This window comes from Anomaloglossus baeobatrachus, chromosome 5 (genome assembly GCF_048569485.1).
Source record: "Anomaloglossus baeobatrachus isolate aAnoBae1 chromosome 5, aAnoBae1.hap1, whole genome shotgun sequence".
Classification (NCBI taxonomy): Eukaryota; Metazoa; Chordata; class Amphibia; order Anura; family Aromobatidae; genus Anomaloglossus; species Anomaloglossus baeobatrachus.
Window position 1 is genome coordinate 189,879,546 of NC_134357.1, and position 18,604 is coordinate 189,898,149.

The window sequence follows — 18,604 nt, forward strand, 5'->3', positions numbered from 1 at the left end:
ATAGGATTTATGGTAATATGCTAATGACACTCTACTCAAACTGCTGCGAGTGTGAGCTGAGTGTCATTCACTGTGCTCCAATTTTCTCGCATGCGAGGAGCAGATCACAGGTGAAGAGAAGAGATTAATCTCTATATCTTCTTCATTACCTGTCTCTGCGTATATAGGACTGCGCTCGGATGACAGTCCAATGCTTCACACACACCCATAGACTTGTATGAGTGCGTGTGAGCTGAGATACGATGCCAATTGCAGCATGCTGCGATTTTTATCATACCAAATCTATATGAGAAAAATATGACTGATTGACATTGCTCAGTATAACATTGACAGAGTGCTATCCAAAAAAACATTGGATAGAACTTTGAGTTATACGCCAGTGGAGCACATTCTTAAAGGGAACCTGTCACGAGATTTGGTGACTATAAGCTGCGGCCACCACCAGTGGGATCTTATATACAGCATTCTAACATGCTGTATATAAGAACTCAGGCAGCTGTGTAGAACATGAAAATCACTTTATAATACTCACCTAAAGGCCTAATCCACACGGGATGAAAATCGATGCAAGTGGAGTGCGATAAAAAATCGCATTCCACTCGGACCAATATTAGCCTATGTGTCAGCACCCATGAGCAATTATTTTCTCAGCCCTAATCGGACCAAGAAAACAATCGCAGCATGCGATCCTGTTTTCTCTCGGACCCATTCGAGTCTATGGGGCGAGAGAAAAATCGCACTGCACTTGCGGTACACCGGTGTACCGCGAGTGCAGGGCGAGAATGGCAATTGCCGGCTACGGAGGAGAGAGTGAGATAAATCCCTCCCTCCCCTCCTCAGCGCTGGCCCGCCTCCTGCAGCTGACGTCCGCTCGCACAATCGGACCTAAGTTGCAGGGACACTCCCATGACACTTGGCACTGCTGTACTGCCAGCGTGAGCCGAGTGTCATGCGAGGGAATCACAGTAATCCCCGTGTGGTCCCAGCCTTACGGTTGGTGTGGTGCAGACTGGATAGATGGGTGTCTCCGGTCTCCAGGTCCACCTCCTCGTCTTTCGAACATCTTTGTCCTCCTTCTTCTGAAGCCTGGGTGCATGACGCATCCTACGTCATGCACACAGGCCGGCATTTAGGTCCCGCACATGTGAACTACAGTACTTTGATCTGCCCTGCTCAGGGCAGATCAAAGTGCGCCTGCGCAGGACCTCAATGGTGACCTGCGTGCATGACGTAGGATGCGAGCTTTAATTCCTTCTATTCATTTGCTATTGGATTCAGGTGAAGTGATAGGCTTGGCCATTCTAGCAGCTTTATTTTCTTTCTCTGAAACCATTTGAGAGTTTCTTTGGCTTTGTGTTTGGGATAATTGTCTTAGGTGAAATGTTCACCTTCGTTTCATCATCCTGGTACGGGGCAGATTTTTATCAAGAATATCTCTGTACAATTGTTCATTCATCCTACTTTCAATTGTATGAAGATTGTCAGTGCCATATGCTGAAAAACAGCCCCACGCCATGATGTTCCCACCTGCAAACTTCCCTGTTGGTATGGTGTTAAAGACCTCCAAACATGGTGTGTATTATGGCATCCAGACTTCAATTTTGATCTCATCTAGCCAGACTATATTCTCCCAGTAAAATTTTCAAACGTGCTTATATATGGTTTTTGTTCAGCTATGGAGTCTTGCGTGGTGGGCATGCATTACTTATTGTTTTCTTTAAAACAATTGTGCCTGCTCTAATAGGAAGTCCTTCTCTCTTCGACAACTCTTCTAATAATTAGATCCATATAAGAAGGTAAATTGCGGCACTCTTTTCAAAGTAGAAAGTCTAAATTTATTGCATATTTCTTTAAACATGTCCCTTAGTAGGGACCGCAGTCACGGGGGGAGGGGGAAAGTGCGGGAGTTCACACAGATGACGACTGTTATGCGCTGATGTGCGCTTCCACGGGATGCAGACCGTGTCTGCACTCCTCCCTACCCCTGTGACTGTGGTCCCCTACTCAGGGATGTATTTTTAGAGATATGCAATTCATTTGGACTTTTTACTTTGAAGAGAGTGCCATAATTTACTTTCTTATTTGGATCTACAGTTTTTCCCTTGCCTGGGATTGAATCAGCTGAGCACTTCCTCACGATCTTCACTATGGACGTCAGACTGCAGTGAGTTATCTATCTATTCTGTCTCCATGGTAGTGCCGAGCTTGCGTTTGTTCTTGTTTTTTCTTCCAATAATTATTTTCACTTTTCTGTCTGAAATCTTGCAGGAAGCACCTGGTCGTGAATGGTTTATGGTGAAATTATGTTTTTTCCACTTGTGAATTATGGCCCCAAAAATACTCCCTGCAACCTTTACTAATTTAGAAATTCTGCAACCAATACCATCAGTATGTTTTGTAACAATAATTTTGCCAAGGTTCACTGGTTTTACCCATTATGAGATGTTTCTTGTGTGGCACCTTGGTAATGAGTCATCTTTTTTCTAGGTCATCAGTTGAAACAGTTGCTATTGTTTTTCAATAAGTAGCAGGATTGCTTTATAATTACTGATAGATTTCAGCTTGTGTCATGACTTTCCATGGCTTTTCACACCTTTTATTTCTTCATGTGTTCATTTCTCATTATTATACATAACTTAATTTATGGACATCTATGGTTTCATTTCTTTGCCTGTGTGGATTGGATGGTTTGTTACTGACTATCTGTTAAGAATTTCATGTCAATAGCACCTTTAGAAATATATTTACCGTATTTTTTGGATTATAAGACACACTTTTCCTCCCAAAAATTTGGGAGGAAAATGAGGGGTGCGTCTTAAAATCCGAATATAACTTTACCTGGGGGGCCTCTCTGTGCGGCGATCTGGTGCGTTCGGGCAGCCGAGTGCCTGTGGCTGCGTGCGGGTGGCAGCCGGGTGCCTGTATGCAGGCAGCAGCCGGGTACCTGTACCTGCGTGCGGGCGGCAGCCGTGTGCCTGAACCTGCGTGCGGGCGGCAGCCGGGTGCCTGCGTGCGGGCGGCAGCCAGGTGCCTTTGGCTGCGTGTGGGTGGCAGCCGGGTTCCTGTCGGTGCAGGCTGCCTCTCTGTGCAGGTGTGCGGCTGTGCGGCAGGTTTCCCAGTGCGTCCACGGTCTCAGTTTCAAATGATGGCGCCGGGAGACAGCGCGTGCGCAGATAGAGCTCTTGGATGAGAGCTCCATCTGCGCACGCGCCGCTCCGGGAGTCAGCGCATGCGCAGATTGATCCCTTGGATGAGAGCGCCATCATTTGAACCGAGACCGCGGACACACTGGGACAGGCACTCACCGCACCAATCTGCTGCACCACTGACCCGCCGCTGCCACTACTGACCCGCCGTGCCTGCCGCACCTGCCGCCACTGACCCACCGCACCTGCCGCCACTGACCTGCCCCACCTGCCGCCACGGACGCCGCCGCACCTGCAGCCACTGACCCGCCGCATGTGCCAGCAGAACCTCTGCCTCCTGTGACCCGCTTCACCACTACTGCTGCCCCTCTGAGGTAAGACAACACTAAGACAACACCGGAGTATAAGATGGACCCTATTTTTATTTTTTTTACCTTTTTTATCTCTAAATTTGGGGTGCGTCTTATAATCCGGTGCGTCTTATAAAGCGAAAAAATACGGTACTTTATAAATTGGTGACGTGTTCAATACTTAGTTAACCTGCTGTATCTATGGATTGATGGAGTACTGCCTCTCTCAAAAGACTTTAAGCTGGATTCTTTAAGATGATGGGGTGTGCTGAAGTCAGACACTCCTGATTCATGAAGTGCTGTATGCCTCTTCATGAATCTGGAGCATCTGATGAGTAGTGTGTGGCTCTGTGCACTATGCCAGAAAACTTACTCCAGTCAGATTTCTGGTGTATGGAACACCGCAGCACATGATGAATGAGACTGTTAAATTTTGTTTTGTGATCTGAAACATTTAAGTGTGACAAACATACTGTATGTACAGTATGTATAAAATGTAACCTTTTTAGCCATGAATATTTTCATGTGCAACTGCACATATATCTTTAAACATGTTTGATTGATCCAAACTGATTGGTTGCTGGCCAATTTTCTTTCCAACCATTTTTATGCATCTTCCCTCAATGACCCAATGAGTATTATTGAAATTTGTGCTTCTGAATTGCCATCAATCACATCTGCAACATATTTTCATTATGTTGATTAAAAGTTTCTTGGTTTTTAAGACAGTCTAAAAAAAGATTTTAAACTGTCTCTGTAATTAACTTTACTACGGCTTGTAAATGCTACAGAAATGTGATCAACATTTGTGTGTTCTTATTTTATTGAAGAAAGAGTTCAGCGTATAGAGTTTCATGTACAATAGGTGAATATGCTTTTAGCATCAAAACTTGGTGAATTTTAATACTGAGCACCATGTGTGGAATTTATTCCGTCAACCACAGTTTTCTGCTTTCAAGTGTCACAAAATTTGTTGCAAGTGATATTTGGGAAATGTTTGCATTATAAATAATAATAATAACATTTTTGTTATAACTTACTTTACCAGGCTCGTCCAAAAGGTGAAGGCCTGACCCCATATCAAGGAAAGAAAAGATGCTTTGGAGAATATAAATGTCCGAAGTGCAAAAGAAAATGGATGAGTGGGAACTCCTGGGCTAATATGGGTCAAGAGTGTATAAAGTGCCACATCAATGTCTACCCTCACAAGCAGGTTGGTGACAAGCTTAATGGTTATTTGTAAATGTTTCTTCTCTTTATATTGCTGTGTCAATTAAGGCTTTGCACAAAAAAGAGGAATGTGTCTATGTTAGGAGCATTTGGTGTGATCATCATACCCCAAGGCCATCTATGCACGTTGCGTTTTTTCTTGCATTTTGGTTGCGTTTTAAACTGCACCATGTCGATGACAAAATGCATGCGTTTTGCTTCCCCAGCAAAGTCTATGAAAAGTCACAAAATTTCCATGCGCACGCTGCTTTGTTTTTTGCAGCGTTTTTTTTGACAAATATTGTCAAAATCGTTGCATAAAAAAAAGCAGCATGTCACTTCTTTGTGTATTGGTTGCATTTTCCACCCATTGAAATGAATGAGGTGTGTCAAAATGCAACCAAAAAGTTTAGCTGTGAGTTTGCACTGCATTTTGGTTGCATTTTGAATGTGTTCTTGTCAACAAAAACGCAGGTCTCTCGGTCTCTCTCTCTGTCGGTGTCGGTCTCTCTCTCCCTCTCTGTCGGTCAGTCAGTCTCTCCCTCTCTCCCTCCTTCATACTCACTGTTCACCGGCCGCTCATTAGGCTCATCTCATATTCACTGCTTCCCCCACTCACCGGCGCCTATGATTGACGCTGAGTGACAACTGTCTCACTGCAAGCAATCACAACCACTGGTGGGCGGGTCTATATCGTGCAGTAAGCTAAATAAATAATTTTATTAAAAAAAAACACGTGCAGTCAATTGATACCCAGCCTAGATAAAGCCTCACAGTTTCTGGCTGGTATTCTCATGCTGGGAGGCCTATTGTTTTTAGGCTGCCCCCCAGCCTAAAAATATCAGCCACCTGCCACCCGGAATTGCCGCATCCATTAGATGTGACAGTCCCGGGACCTTACCCGGCTCATCCCGATTACCCTGGTGCGGTGTCAATCATGGTAATAAGGAGTTAATGGCAGCCCATAGATGCCACTAAGTACTAGGTTAATCATGACAAGTGTGTATGAGACACCCCCCCCCATGATTAATGTGTAAGTGAAAGTAAAAAAACACATGCACCCAAAAAATCCATTATTTGGAATAAAAGACAAAAAAATCACCCTCTTTCACGATTTTATTAACCCCCAAACACCCTTCCAGGTCTGACATAATCCACGCAAGTTCCCATGACGCTTCCAGCTCTGCAACATTGGAAGCTCAGAGCGAGCAGCCATAGAGCACGACCGCTAGCTATGAGCTCCATGCAGCAACTGAAGTGAGCCGCCCAATCAGAGTTGCCGTCACGTCTGCTGTCAGAGGGCAGTCATGCTACCTTTTTTTCTATCTATTTTTTCTATCTATCCCTCTATCTATCTATTCTATCTGTCTATCAAATCCTATCCTATCATATTTTATTTCTCCTTTAAAAACGCACTGTCCAAAACACAGCCCAAACGCAGGGAAAAGTCGGTGAAAACGCATGCGTTTTTATCGCGGTTTTTTTTTTTGTCAAACACAGTGTTTACATTTGTCAAGAGTCTGCCAGATGGTGCATTTTTGTTGTCAAACCAGAACGCAGCGTGTAGACATAGCCTTACACACCACATGGCTATATTAGAAGCATATACTCTATGTATAACCCTTCTGTAGAGTTGTATTTCACTTTTTCATTTTCTCAAATTACCAGACAGTTTGACTCAGCAGTTATTTATACATGTCACCCAAAAGACCTCTCCTACCTTTAAATCTTTTTTTTTTTTAAACTTTTCTTTCAATTTTCTAATAATATAAAATAAGAATATGCATTTAACCTGTACCATCTCTGGTTCCTCAAGTGATTCACTACCACATAACCCTGCTTATTATTACAAGATTTTGATAATTACATCATCACTTAAAAATGTAAGTACTAGAATAAGTCCAATGTAAGGATAGACATGACAGCTGGTTTCCATTTCCACTCTTGAATGTTCAAATCCTCTGGAGATGACTAATTAAAAGGAAAACATTATTCTCGAACTTTCAATCCCAAGCTGACTAGTGATCCAAACTTTGTTGTGCTCTGCAGAAAGATATGACCAAGAATGTAGAATTCAATTTGGACAGTAAACAATGCTAGGATTTAAGAGATCATAACATTGTGTACTACCTATTACTACATATACTACATATGAATATGATACGAAATGTAAAAAACTCAAAATAAAGGACCTATGATTGCAGTCTTAATGTAGTAACCATTAATTCAGTAAATGAACAGCTGTCATAATTATGTGATGGACATTTAGTTTTGCAACAGTTTTACGCCAGTATTCTGGCCTAAGATATTTAATGAAGTAGGTCCTATATGCCCTTTAGCAAGGTTTAAAGCTGGCTGTGCACATTAATTGAAATTGAAACAATCATACATTACTCACAAAAAGTTAAGGATGTTTGGCTTTTGGGTAAAATTTCAGGATGATCCTAAAATGCACTCTAACTTTGCCGGGTGAATTTAATGTGACCTTCATACTTTTGAATGCACATATGTGATCTATGAATCGCCCAATAAATTTAGGGGTTGAATTAAAATTTGGATGTAAACAGTCCTCCTCATTATTCTGTTCACACTTTGACATCATGAGACCAAGATGACACCTAACATTTGATCAACAGTACCTCGCCATTGCAAATCTTTGAAGCCCCTAATCATTCTTCTTGTTTGCCCCCCATAAAAATATATAAGCCTATACTTTTTCCGGTGCGGCTATGGTTCCAGCAATGTCTGAAGCTACGTTCCTGGGGCCCACTTGACACTGTTATGACAACCCTTTTTAAGCAGGATGTTCTCAGATGGACGTGGCCACTGAGCTTAGAGTGTCCCAGAGTGTCATCAATAGATTGCAAAAGCATAGAAGTGGATGTCTGTTAGCCACATCCACACTGATGACCGCTTCATTGTGAACATTGTATTTCAGAGCTGGATGATAAAGGCCAAGCAACTCCAGGCACATTTATTGGAACAGAGAGGTATCCATGTCACATTAGACCATTTGAAACCGGTACTTGACCACACCACTAGATATAGGCGTCATCGTCTTGCGGGGATCGGGGTGCATCTACGCTGCCAGTAAAATCATAGAAAACCATGGGAACAGCTGAGTTGCCATGAAGCGGCTCGTAACTCTGTACCCCAGAACATCAATGACCTGATGGCCGCCCCTCAAGAGGTGTGGGATGCCATACTCCACCAAGCAATAACTCAACTTGTGAACAGCATGAAACATCATTGTTAATCTGTATTCTATGCTAATGGTGACAAACAAGTTATTGAGACATTGCCATTTTTTTATTTTTTTTGTGGTGGGAAGGGGGTATACTCACCACTGTTGTTGCCCTTTGTTTTAATACATTGCTTGAGAATAGGAAATCCCCATTGCATGCTTCTACTTAAATGCCATACTTTCATTATAAAATATCACTGTAGCGTGAACTTTTTACGTTTCCATAAATTTCACCTGAAAGACAAATATCCCTAACATTTTATTGAGTAGTGTACATCCAGCATACTCAGTCCTTTTTTTCTTTTGACATCTGCTGTCAGGGGGGAGTCAGGACACCTTCATACACAAGAGATATACAGTATATATATATTGGTTTTATCAACAGCTTACATTCCAATTGAATGTGGACAGAAATCTAAAGGCAATTTCAATCACGTCGCCTTTGTGCTCCAGACAGCTCTGCTGGAGATAGTTCATCTGCTGTATGCTTTGTGCTAAAGGATCTGCTGAGTTCGTTATATTGTATGTACAGTAGGTGAAATTAGTATTAAACATATCACCAATTTTCTAAGTACATATATTTCTAAAGGTGCTATTTACATGAATTTCTCACCAGATGTTGGTAACAACTCATCCAATCCACGCAGACAAAAAAAATCAAGCTATAGATGTCCCCAAATTAAGTCATGTGTAATAATGAGAAATTACACAGGAAAAAAGTATTGAATACAAGAAGAAAGAGAGGTGCAAAAAGCCATGGAAAGTCATGACGCCATCTGAAATCTGTCAGTAATTAAAAAGCATTCCTGCCACTTAGTTAAAAATATGAGCTGGTTCAACTGATGGCTTTTAAAAATGTGTCTCATTACCAAGGTGCCACACAAGAAACATCTCATGATGGATAAACCAGTGAGCATTCTTAAGACCTTTGCAACCTTATTGTTGCAAAACATACTGATGGCATTGGTTAAAGAAGTCTTTCTAAACTACTGAAGCTTCCAGTGAGCACTGTTGGGGCCATAATCTGCAAGGGGAAAGAAAATGATTTCAGCATAACCTGGCCCAATCAGGTGCTCCATACCAGATTTCAGACAGAGGAGTCAAAATCATTATCAGAAGAGTTGTCCAAGAGCTAAGTGTAGAGCTACAAAAAGACCTGGAATTAGCAAGTACAATTGTTTCAAAGAAAACAATAAGTAATGAACTGAACCTCCATGGCCTGTATGCACATTCACCACAAAATACTCCATTGCTCAACAAAATGTATAGTAACATAGTTTCTAAGACTGAAGGAAGACCTTATGTCCATCTAGTTCAGCCTATTTTTAGTGCCGCTGTTCTGCAGTGTTGAACCTGCATGCTCAACAACATTTGCTTAATGTTTAGACAAACCTGTGACATATTGGGAGAATATATTCTGATCACATGAGAACAAAACTGAACTCTTTGGATGCCATAATACATACTATCTTTAGAGGCCAAAAGGCACCACATATCACCTCCAAAACACCATACCAACAAAGAGGTTTGGAGGTGGGAACAAAATGATGAGGGACTGTTTTTCAGCATATGGCACTGTCAAGCTATATATAATTTAAGGAAGGATGAATGGACAAATGTACCAAGACATTCTTGTTAACACTAGAAGTCCCAGAGAGGGGTCATTTAACATTTCTACCTTTGGAACCCAGAGACGCTGAATAACCTGAAGGATTTTAGCTAACATCCTATAATCACCGTCTTTTGTTCTGTAATTAAGGCCATTACTGTCGCACCACAGGAGGTTGTTTTCCATTGAATTTAGCCATTTAGTTTCTAGTTAGTTCTATTCAGTTTATTGTATGTCATTTGACCCTCTTTCGGGACTTCAGGGGGTAGCTCGAAATTTCTGGGATGAACATGAAATGGTGGACATTTCAATATCACAATGATCCCAAACAAACAGCCAAGGAAACGCTGAGTTGGTTTCAGACAAAGAAAATAAAGCTGCTAAATTGGCCCAGCCAATCACCTGACCTGAGCTGAGCTTAGAATAACAGTTCAGAGTTCATAGAAGGAGCCCATGGAACCTTCAGAATATGACGAGTTGTTTGTGTGGAAGAATGGCCCAAATTCACACCTTCGCAATGCATGTGACTAGTTTCTCCATTCAGAGGTGTCTTTAAGCTATCATCACCAACAAAGGCTTTTGTACAAAGTACTAAATGCATTTCAATAAGTGTGTTCAATACCTTTTCCACCTATCATTTCTCATTATTACACATCATTAAATTTATGGACATCTATAATGTGATTTCTTTTCCTATGTGGATTGGATGGGTTGTGATTGACATCCGGTGAGAAATTCATGTCAATAGAACCTTTAGTAATATTTTTACTTAGAAAATTGGTGGTGTTCAATACTTTTCACCCGCTATATATGAGCAGAAGAGCCATCAAGGTAGAAGTGTTGCCTAACACTGGGTTTCACTATCCGTATATGGACCACAAAGCTCAGACAGTCCACAGTTTTCTGGACTATTTTTAGTCCAATATATATGTGCGTAGGAGGCTGTAAGTTGAGGTCAGGAAACCCGCAGTTAGTCCGAGCATTGTGGTTTATGTTCGGACCTTGAAATATACTCCTGTGAACTCGGCCTAACGCCAATAGCAAAGGTGAAGGGCTTTGTTGTTGAGGGGAATCTGTCAGGTGATTTTGTAGTACAATACTATTGTTATCTTTATAGTTTTATTGCTCTACTTGTATTGTTATCTTGCTGTAAGCTCTGAATAATTCAGTGTGACATAGTAAAGCTGGTGTCACACACAGCGACAACGACAACGACGTCGCTGCTACGTCACCATTTTCTGTGACGTTGCAGCGACGTCCCGTCGCTGTCGCTGTGTGTGACATCCAGCAACGACCTGGCCCCTGCTGTGAGGTCGCCGGTCGTTGCTGAATGTCCAGCTTCATTTTTTCGTCGTCACTCTCCCGCTGTGACACACACATCGCTGTGTGTGACAGCGAGAGAGCGACGAAATGAAGCGAGCAGGAGCCGGCACTGGCAGCTGCGGTAAGCTGTAACCAGCGTAAACATCGGGTAACCAAGGGAAGTCCTTTCCCTGGTTACCCGATGTTTACGCTGGTTACCAGCCTCCGCTCTTGCTGCCAGCGCCGGCTCCTGCACTGTGACATGTGGCTGCAGTATGCATTGGGTAATTAACCCGATGTATACTGTAGCAAAGAGAGCAAGGAGCCAGCGCTAAGCAGTGCGCGCGGCTCCCTGCTCTCTGCACTGTGACATGTAGCTGCAGCACACATCGGGTTAATTAACCCGATGTGTACTGTACCTAGGAGAGCAAGGAGCCAGCGCTAAGCGCGGCTCCCTGCTCTCTGAACATGTAACACAGCGACGTTATGATCGCTGCTTCTGCTGTGTTTGACAGCTAAGCAGCGATCATAACAGCGACTTACAAGGTCGCTGTTACGTCACCGAAAATGGTGACGTAACAGCGACGTCGTTGTCGCTGTCGTTTAGTGTGAACCCAGCTTATGGCTATGTGCGCACAGTGCGATTTTCGCGGCGTTGTTGCGCGTTTTTCGGGTGCGTTTTTGGCAGGGTGGATTTGATTTAAATCTAACTGATTTAAATCACGATTTAAATCACTAGTCAGTAAGACTTGATTTAAATCAGTGATTTAAATCAAAGTTTCTACCTACACTAGTTCTTGCTACTTTAACATGCAAGTAGATGAAGATTTTTATATTACTTTTTCTCCCCAGTTTAATGGGTTAATCATTCATATTTGGACACCACTGTTCTGTTGTACTTAGGAAGGAGAAAAATAATCCTGACCTTAATAACAATTTAAATAGATTTATTCAACTGAAACAATAACAACATTACAGCATAAGTTATTTGCTTAAACAAACATCCATGTTTGTTAACTAATTTGGCTAAACAAAATATATATATATATATTTTAAGAAACTTAGACTGTCAGCCCAGCCGACACATGAAAAACTTAAATACTACTGTCCCTGCTGTCCTCTGTAGCTCACTTGTCGTCATCTTCATCATCATCTTCTTCTTTGTTCCTATTCATAATCTGGAAAAGAAAAACAAGCTTTCCTGCTTTATTGGGTCCCAACCGATTTCTCAATTTAGAATGAATGAGTCCAAAGGAAGAGAATATTCTTTCAATGCCTCCAGAAGAAGCTACTGCTGTTAAAAGTGAAATAATTACTTGAACAGTCTCTAAATCCAAGCGCTTAAGTGACTTCCACCAGTTTACTGGTGTGACCTTCCTTAAAATATCTTCAGCAAACATATACAGTTAGGTCCAGAAATATTTGGACAGTGACACAAGTTTTGTTATTTTAGCTGTTTACAAAAACATGTTCAGAAATACAATTATATATATATATATAATATGGGCTGAAAGTGCACACTCCCAGCTGCAATATGAGAGTTTTCACATCCAAATCGGAGAAAGGGTTTAGGAATCATAGTTCTGTAATGCATAGCCTCCTCTTTTTAAAGGGACCAAAAGTAATTGGACAAGGGACTCTAAGGGCTGCAATTAACTCTGAAGGCGTCTCCCTCGTTAACCTGTAATCAATGAAGTAGTTAAAAGGTCTGGGGTTGATTACAGGTGTGTGGTTTTGCATTTGGAAGCTGTTGCTGTGACCAGACAACATGCGGTCTAAGGAACTCTCAATTGAGGTGAAGCAGAACATCCTGAGGCTGAAAAAAAAGGAAAAAATCCATCAGAGAGATAGCAGACATGCTTGGAGTAGCAAAATCAACAGTCGGGTACATTCTGAGAAAAAAGGAATTGACTGGTGAGCTTGGGAACTCAAAAAGGCCTGGGCGTCCACGGATGACAACAGTCGTGGATGATCGCCGCATACTTTCTTTGGTGAAGAAGAACCCGTTCACAACATCAACTGAAGTCCAGAACACTCTCAGTGAAGTAGGTGTATCTGTCTCTAAGTCAACAGTAAAGAGAAGACTCCATGAAAGTAAATACAAAGGGTTCACATCTAGATGCAAACCATTCATCAATTCCAAAAATAGACAGGCCAGAGTTAAATTTGCTGAAAAACACCTCATGAAGCCAGCTCAGTTCTGGAAAAGTATTCTATGGACAGATGAGAATACTTCTAACTGAATAGGATAACTGAAGTGAGCACTAATATATATATATATGAGTGCAAGCCAAAAATACATACTATATATAAGAATAAGGCTGCACATCAAACTTAGATAATGGTATGATGCCTCAAGCATATGGAAAAATATTGGAATATACAATGAAAAATGCTACTTGCTAATTTGAACATGTGAATAATGAATTGCATACTTGCCATGAATATTAGGAAAAAGGAGATATTTAGCAATCGCATTGATCAATGTAACTGAGCCCCAAGGCCTCGTCAAGGCATATCTCTATATTGGGGTCCCTAGCTCTGTGACCCTAACTGTGTGTCATCTCATTGCAATTAAAAACTGCTATGGGTGGAGAGGGGTAACTAAGGACTTTCTTATATAGGAGATGGAAAAAACATGGCCGAAAGGGGCGGAGCTGTGTTCACATTCAGAAAAAAACTACATATAACTGAATAGGATAACTGAAGTGAGCACTAATATATATATATATGAGTGCAAGCCAAAAATACATACTATATATAAGAATAAGGCTGCACATCAAACTTAGATAATGGTATGATGCCTCAAGCATATGGAAAAATATTGGAATATACAATGAAAAATGCTACTTGCTAATTTGAACATGTGAATAATGAATTGCATACTTGCCATGAATATTAGGAAAAAGGAGATATTTAGCAATCGCATTGATCAATGTAACTGAGCCCCAAGGCCTCGTCAAGGCATATCTCTATATTGGGGTCCCTAGCTCTGTGACCCTAACTGTGCAAAAATGCAACCCTAAATGTGCAGCCTTATTCTTATATATAGTATGTATTTTTGGCTTGCACTCATATATATATATATATTAGTGCTCACTTCAGTTATCCTATTCAGTTATATGTAGTTTTTTTCTGAATGTGAACACAGCTCCGCCCCTTTCGGCCATGTTTTTTCCATCTCCTATATAAGAAAGTCCTTAGTTACCCCTCTCCACCCATAGCAGTTTTTAATTGCAATGAGATGACACACAGTTAGGGTCACAGAGCTAGGGACCCCAATATAGAGATATGCCTTGACGAGGCCTTGGGGCTCAGTTACATTGATCAATGCGATTGCTAAATATCTCCTTTTTCCTAATATTCATGGCAAGTATGCAATTCATTATTCACATGTTCAAATTAGCAAGTAGCATTTTTCATTGTATATTCCAATATTTTTCCATATGCTTGAGGCATCATACCATTATCTAAGTTTGATGTGCAGCCTTATTCTTATATATAGTATGTATTTTTGGCTTGCACTCATATATATATATATTAGTGCTCACTTCAGTTATCCTATTCAGTTATATGTAGTTTTTTTCTGAATGTGAACACAGCTCCGCCCCTTTCGGCCATGTTTTTTCCATCTCCTATATAAGAAAGTCCTTAGTTACCCCTCTCCACCCATAGCAGTTTTTAATTGCAATGAGATGACACACAGTTAGGGTCACAGAGCTAGGGACCCCAATATAGAGATATGCCTTGACGAGGCCTTGGGGCTCAGTTACATTGATCAATGCGATTGCTAAATATCTCCTTTTTCCTAATATTCATGGCAAGTATGCAATTCATTATTCACATGTTCAAATTAGCAAGTAGCATTTTTCATTGTATATTCCAATATTTTTCCATATGCTTGAGGCATCATACCATTATCTAAGTTTGATGTGCATCCTTATTCTTATATATAGTATGTATTTTTGGCTTGCACTCATATATATATATATTAGTGCTCACTTCAGTTATCCTATTCAGTTATATGTAGTTTTTTTCTGAATGTGAACACAGCTCCGCCCCTTTCGGCCATGTTTTTTCCATCTCCTATATAAGAAAGTCCTTAGTTACCCCTCTCCACCCATAGCAGTTTTTAATTGCAATGAGATGACACACAGTTAGGGTCACAGAGCTAGGGACCCCAATATAGAGATATGCCTTGACGAGGCCTTGGGGCTCAGTTACATTGATCAATGCGATTGCTAAATATCTCCTTTTTCCTAATATTCATGGCAAGTATGCAATTCATTATTCACATGTTCAAATTAGCAAGTAGCATTTTTCATTGTATATTCCAATATTTTTCCATATGCTTGAGGCATCATACCATTATCTAAGTTTGATGTGCAGCCTTATTCTTATATATAGATGAGAATACTTCAACCTGTACCAGAATGATGGGAAGAAAAAAGTTTGGAGAAGAAAGGGAACGGCACATGATCCAAGGCACACCACATCCTCTGTAAAACATGGTGGAGGCAACGTGATGGCATGGGCATGCATGGCTTTCAATGGCACTGGATCACTTGTGTTTATTGATGACATAACAGCAGACAAGAGTAGCCGGATGAATTCTGAAGTGTACCGGGATATACTTTTAGCCCAGATTCAGCCAAATGCCGCAAAGTTGATCGGATGGCGCTTCATAGTACAGATGGACAATGACCCCAAGCATACAGCCAAAGCTACCCAGGAGTTCATGAGTGCAAAAAAGTGGAACATTCTGCAATGGCCAAGTCAATCACCAGATCTTAACCCAATTGAGCATGCATTTCACTTGCTTAAATCCAGACTTAAGACGGAAAGACCCACAAACAAGCAAGACCTGAAGGCTGCGGCTGTAAAGGCCTGGCAAAGCATTAAGAAGGAGGAAACCCAGCGTTTGGTGATGTCCATGGGTTCCAGACTTAAGGCAGTGATTGCCTCCAAAGGATTCGCAACAAAATATTGAAAATAAAAATATTTTGTTTGGGTTTGGTTTATTTGTCCAATTACTTTTGACCTCCTAAAATGTGGAGTGTTTTTAAAGAAATGTGTACAATTCCTACAATTTCTATCAGATATTTTTGTTCAAACCTTCAAATTAAACGTTACAATATGCACTTGAATTCTGTTGTAGAGGTTTCATTTCAAATCCAATGTGGTGGCATGCAGAGCCCAACTCGCGAAAATTGTGTCACTGTCCAAATATTTCTGGACCTAACTGTATTTTTTGAATGGTTCCCCCTTAGCTCTGAAGTTTATTATAGTTGGCATTAAAGATGGATGATTGCTGGATACCCATGTCATAGCTAACTCCTCTTCCTCAGCACTTAGGTTTTGACCCTGATATTGGATATTGACAATATTTGCCAAAAAATGAGCTGGAGTCAGTGCTTGTCCCATTCGTTTGTTTACTGCTTGTAATTTAATTCTGTCCATGTGTAGTTCTGTTTTTAAGTTTTCACTCAGTTCCTTCCAAATTTCAACAGCATCCGCAATAAAACAGCTATTTTTCTGTATTTTGTTTAAAGCTTGAGAGATGGGTTTCAGGAAGCTCAGCATATGTTCAACATTTCTCTTAAGCCCAATGTTGAGGATTTTGGCCGTGACAGTGCCATCTATTTTATCTCGATTTTCTTCACAAAGTGTCATCAGAATAGGCCAGTTTTTGATATACTGCTCAAAACAGTCCACCACAGAGTTCCATCTAACATCTTGTGGGAGCGTTAGCTTGGTTCCACCCATCCTTTTCAGAGCTGCTGCAGCAAAATGATTATTACGGAAGTATTTAGCAATTTCAACAACATTAGCCTTTATTTCTGGAACACTTAAGTCTTTGGCTAAGAGGTGCAGCAAATGAGCACTGCAACCATATGTTATTAGCAGCTTTGTATTCCCTCCCTGCTCTTCTAAATCTCTTCTCATCATGGATACGTTTGCAGCATTGTAAGTGACCAAACTGCGTACTAGACATTTGAATTTTTGTTCACATGTCGTTATAGATTTTACTGACACTTCTTGTAAGTATTCTGCTGTGTGTGCATTTCCTGACGTATCAGTTGTTTGTGCAAGGAAGACTTTACCTTCTTCTGTTGTTATACAAGCACATACAATAGGATCATTGTGGACATTACTCCACCCATCAATACTTAGGTTAACAATTTTACCCTCCAGAGCTGTTGCACATTGCTCCATTTCTCTGTCATACACTTGATCCAGCAGTTTCCCTGCAACATCAGCTCTGCTGGGTGGACTGTATCCTGGTCTCAGTGACTGAACCATAATAATGAAATGTGGGTTCTCAGTCAGACGGAAAGAAGAGTTCGTTGCATAAATAAACTGGGCAATTTTTTCATCAAACAACTCTTTTTCTAATCTGCTAGTTCTTATCACAAACCTATCTATGGTGGTTCCAGGAGGTAAAGGTTTTTTCTTCCTTTTGGGTGATGGTGATATGTGGCTGTGGGTGTCTGATGATGATGCTGCTGCTAATGAAGCACTATCCTGGATGGATAACTCTGAAACTGTAGAACAGGATGATGGTGATCTTGGAGGTGGATAGTTTCCAGAATCCATGAATTCCCCTAAACAAAAAAAGTCAATGCTGTTATTTTATTGTTTATTATACAATTTCTGCTTATTGTACACAACACATCACTGCCCCTGCCCCAAAAGGAATATTTGTTTTTCTTCATAACTGTACCAAATGACAGTAACATGCAGTAATAATAAGAAATATAATTTTTCTCACACATGACAGTTCAGTCTTTAGAAATATGATTCAATAAAATTTTTTACCAACCTGAAGATCCTGCCTGTTCAGAAGTGTTTCTTTGGTCATCTTCATCACCGCACTTCTCATGATGTTGCCTCATTCGCGCCACCAGGCCTTGCATCTCTTTGTTGCATCGTTTGCATTTTGCACGCATGCCTGCCTTACCGATAGGCGAAAGAGCTTCATTAAAATATTCCCAAACTGGGTCTCTTTTATGGCCTGCTGCCATTATAAGGAAAGAATGTAATAAACCTCAGATCGTACACACAAACAGATCCAGACTTGTCTGTCTGTGGCTATGCTGCTCAAAGTTTCACTTTCATTTTCTTGTCTGCTTGCCCTTCCTCCTCCTCACACTTAGATTTACATTCTTCTTGTGTTGTGCAGATCTATTCCACTCCAAACAATCAGAAACATATTGTCTAACTTCTTGGTCTTTGCACCGAAGGGGTTGATTCTGTATTCATAGGTTTGTAGAACAATAGGATTAAGGTTTTTTTCTCAACTCTGTTCATGTTGTACTATTTTTGCCGTGAAGAAGAGGTTGGGACCTCTGCGGAGTCAAATTCAGTTTTGAGAACTGCGTAAGTAAAGCGAGCGTCTGTGATAATATAGGAGAGAAACTGCCCACTAATCCTAAAGAAACCTCTGGAAGAGCATGGCATTGTGAATGTTACACATATACAGCCTTTATTCTACTGAGTTAAACAACTCAGCTTTATCTCATGATGGAAGAACCTTTGGATGGTAAAATATTTTCCTCAAAAAGCAGTTTATTGAAAAAAAATCCGATTTAAATCAAAAAAATCCGATTTTTTTTGATTTTTTAAAAAAAACATTGATTTTTATCCACCCTGGTTTTTGGCCTCAAAACTGCATGACTTTGCTTCCCCAGCAAAGTCTATGAGTTTTCAATTTTGCTGTCCGCACACAACTGTTTTTTTAAGC

At 40.8% G+C, this 18,604-nt stretch overlaps 1 protein-coding gene across 2 annotated transcripts in view; it reads left to right on the forward strand.

Moving 5' to 3' along the window:
- ZCCHC24 (zinc finger CCHC-type containing 24) overlaps nt 1-18,604 on the forward strand; it is a 315,644-nt gene that overhangs the window by 264,583 nt on the left and 32,457 nt on the right. For both annotated transcript variants that reach the window (XR_012754234.1, XM_075349056.1), the window contains exon 3: nt 4,545-4,709. Coding sequence is in view for 1 of the 2 variants with exons in the window: in XM_075349056.1 (XP_075205171.1) it covers nt 4,545-4,709 (165 nt within the window). In the remaining variant the exon portion in view is untranslated. The remainder of the gene's footprint in view (nt 1-4,544; nt 4,710-18,604) is intronic.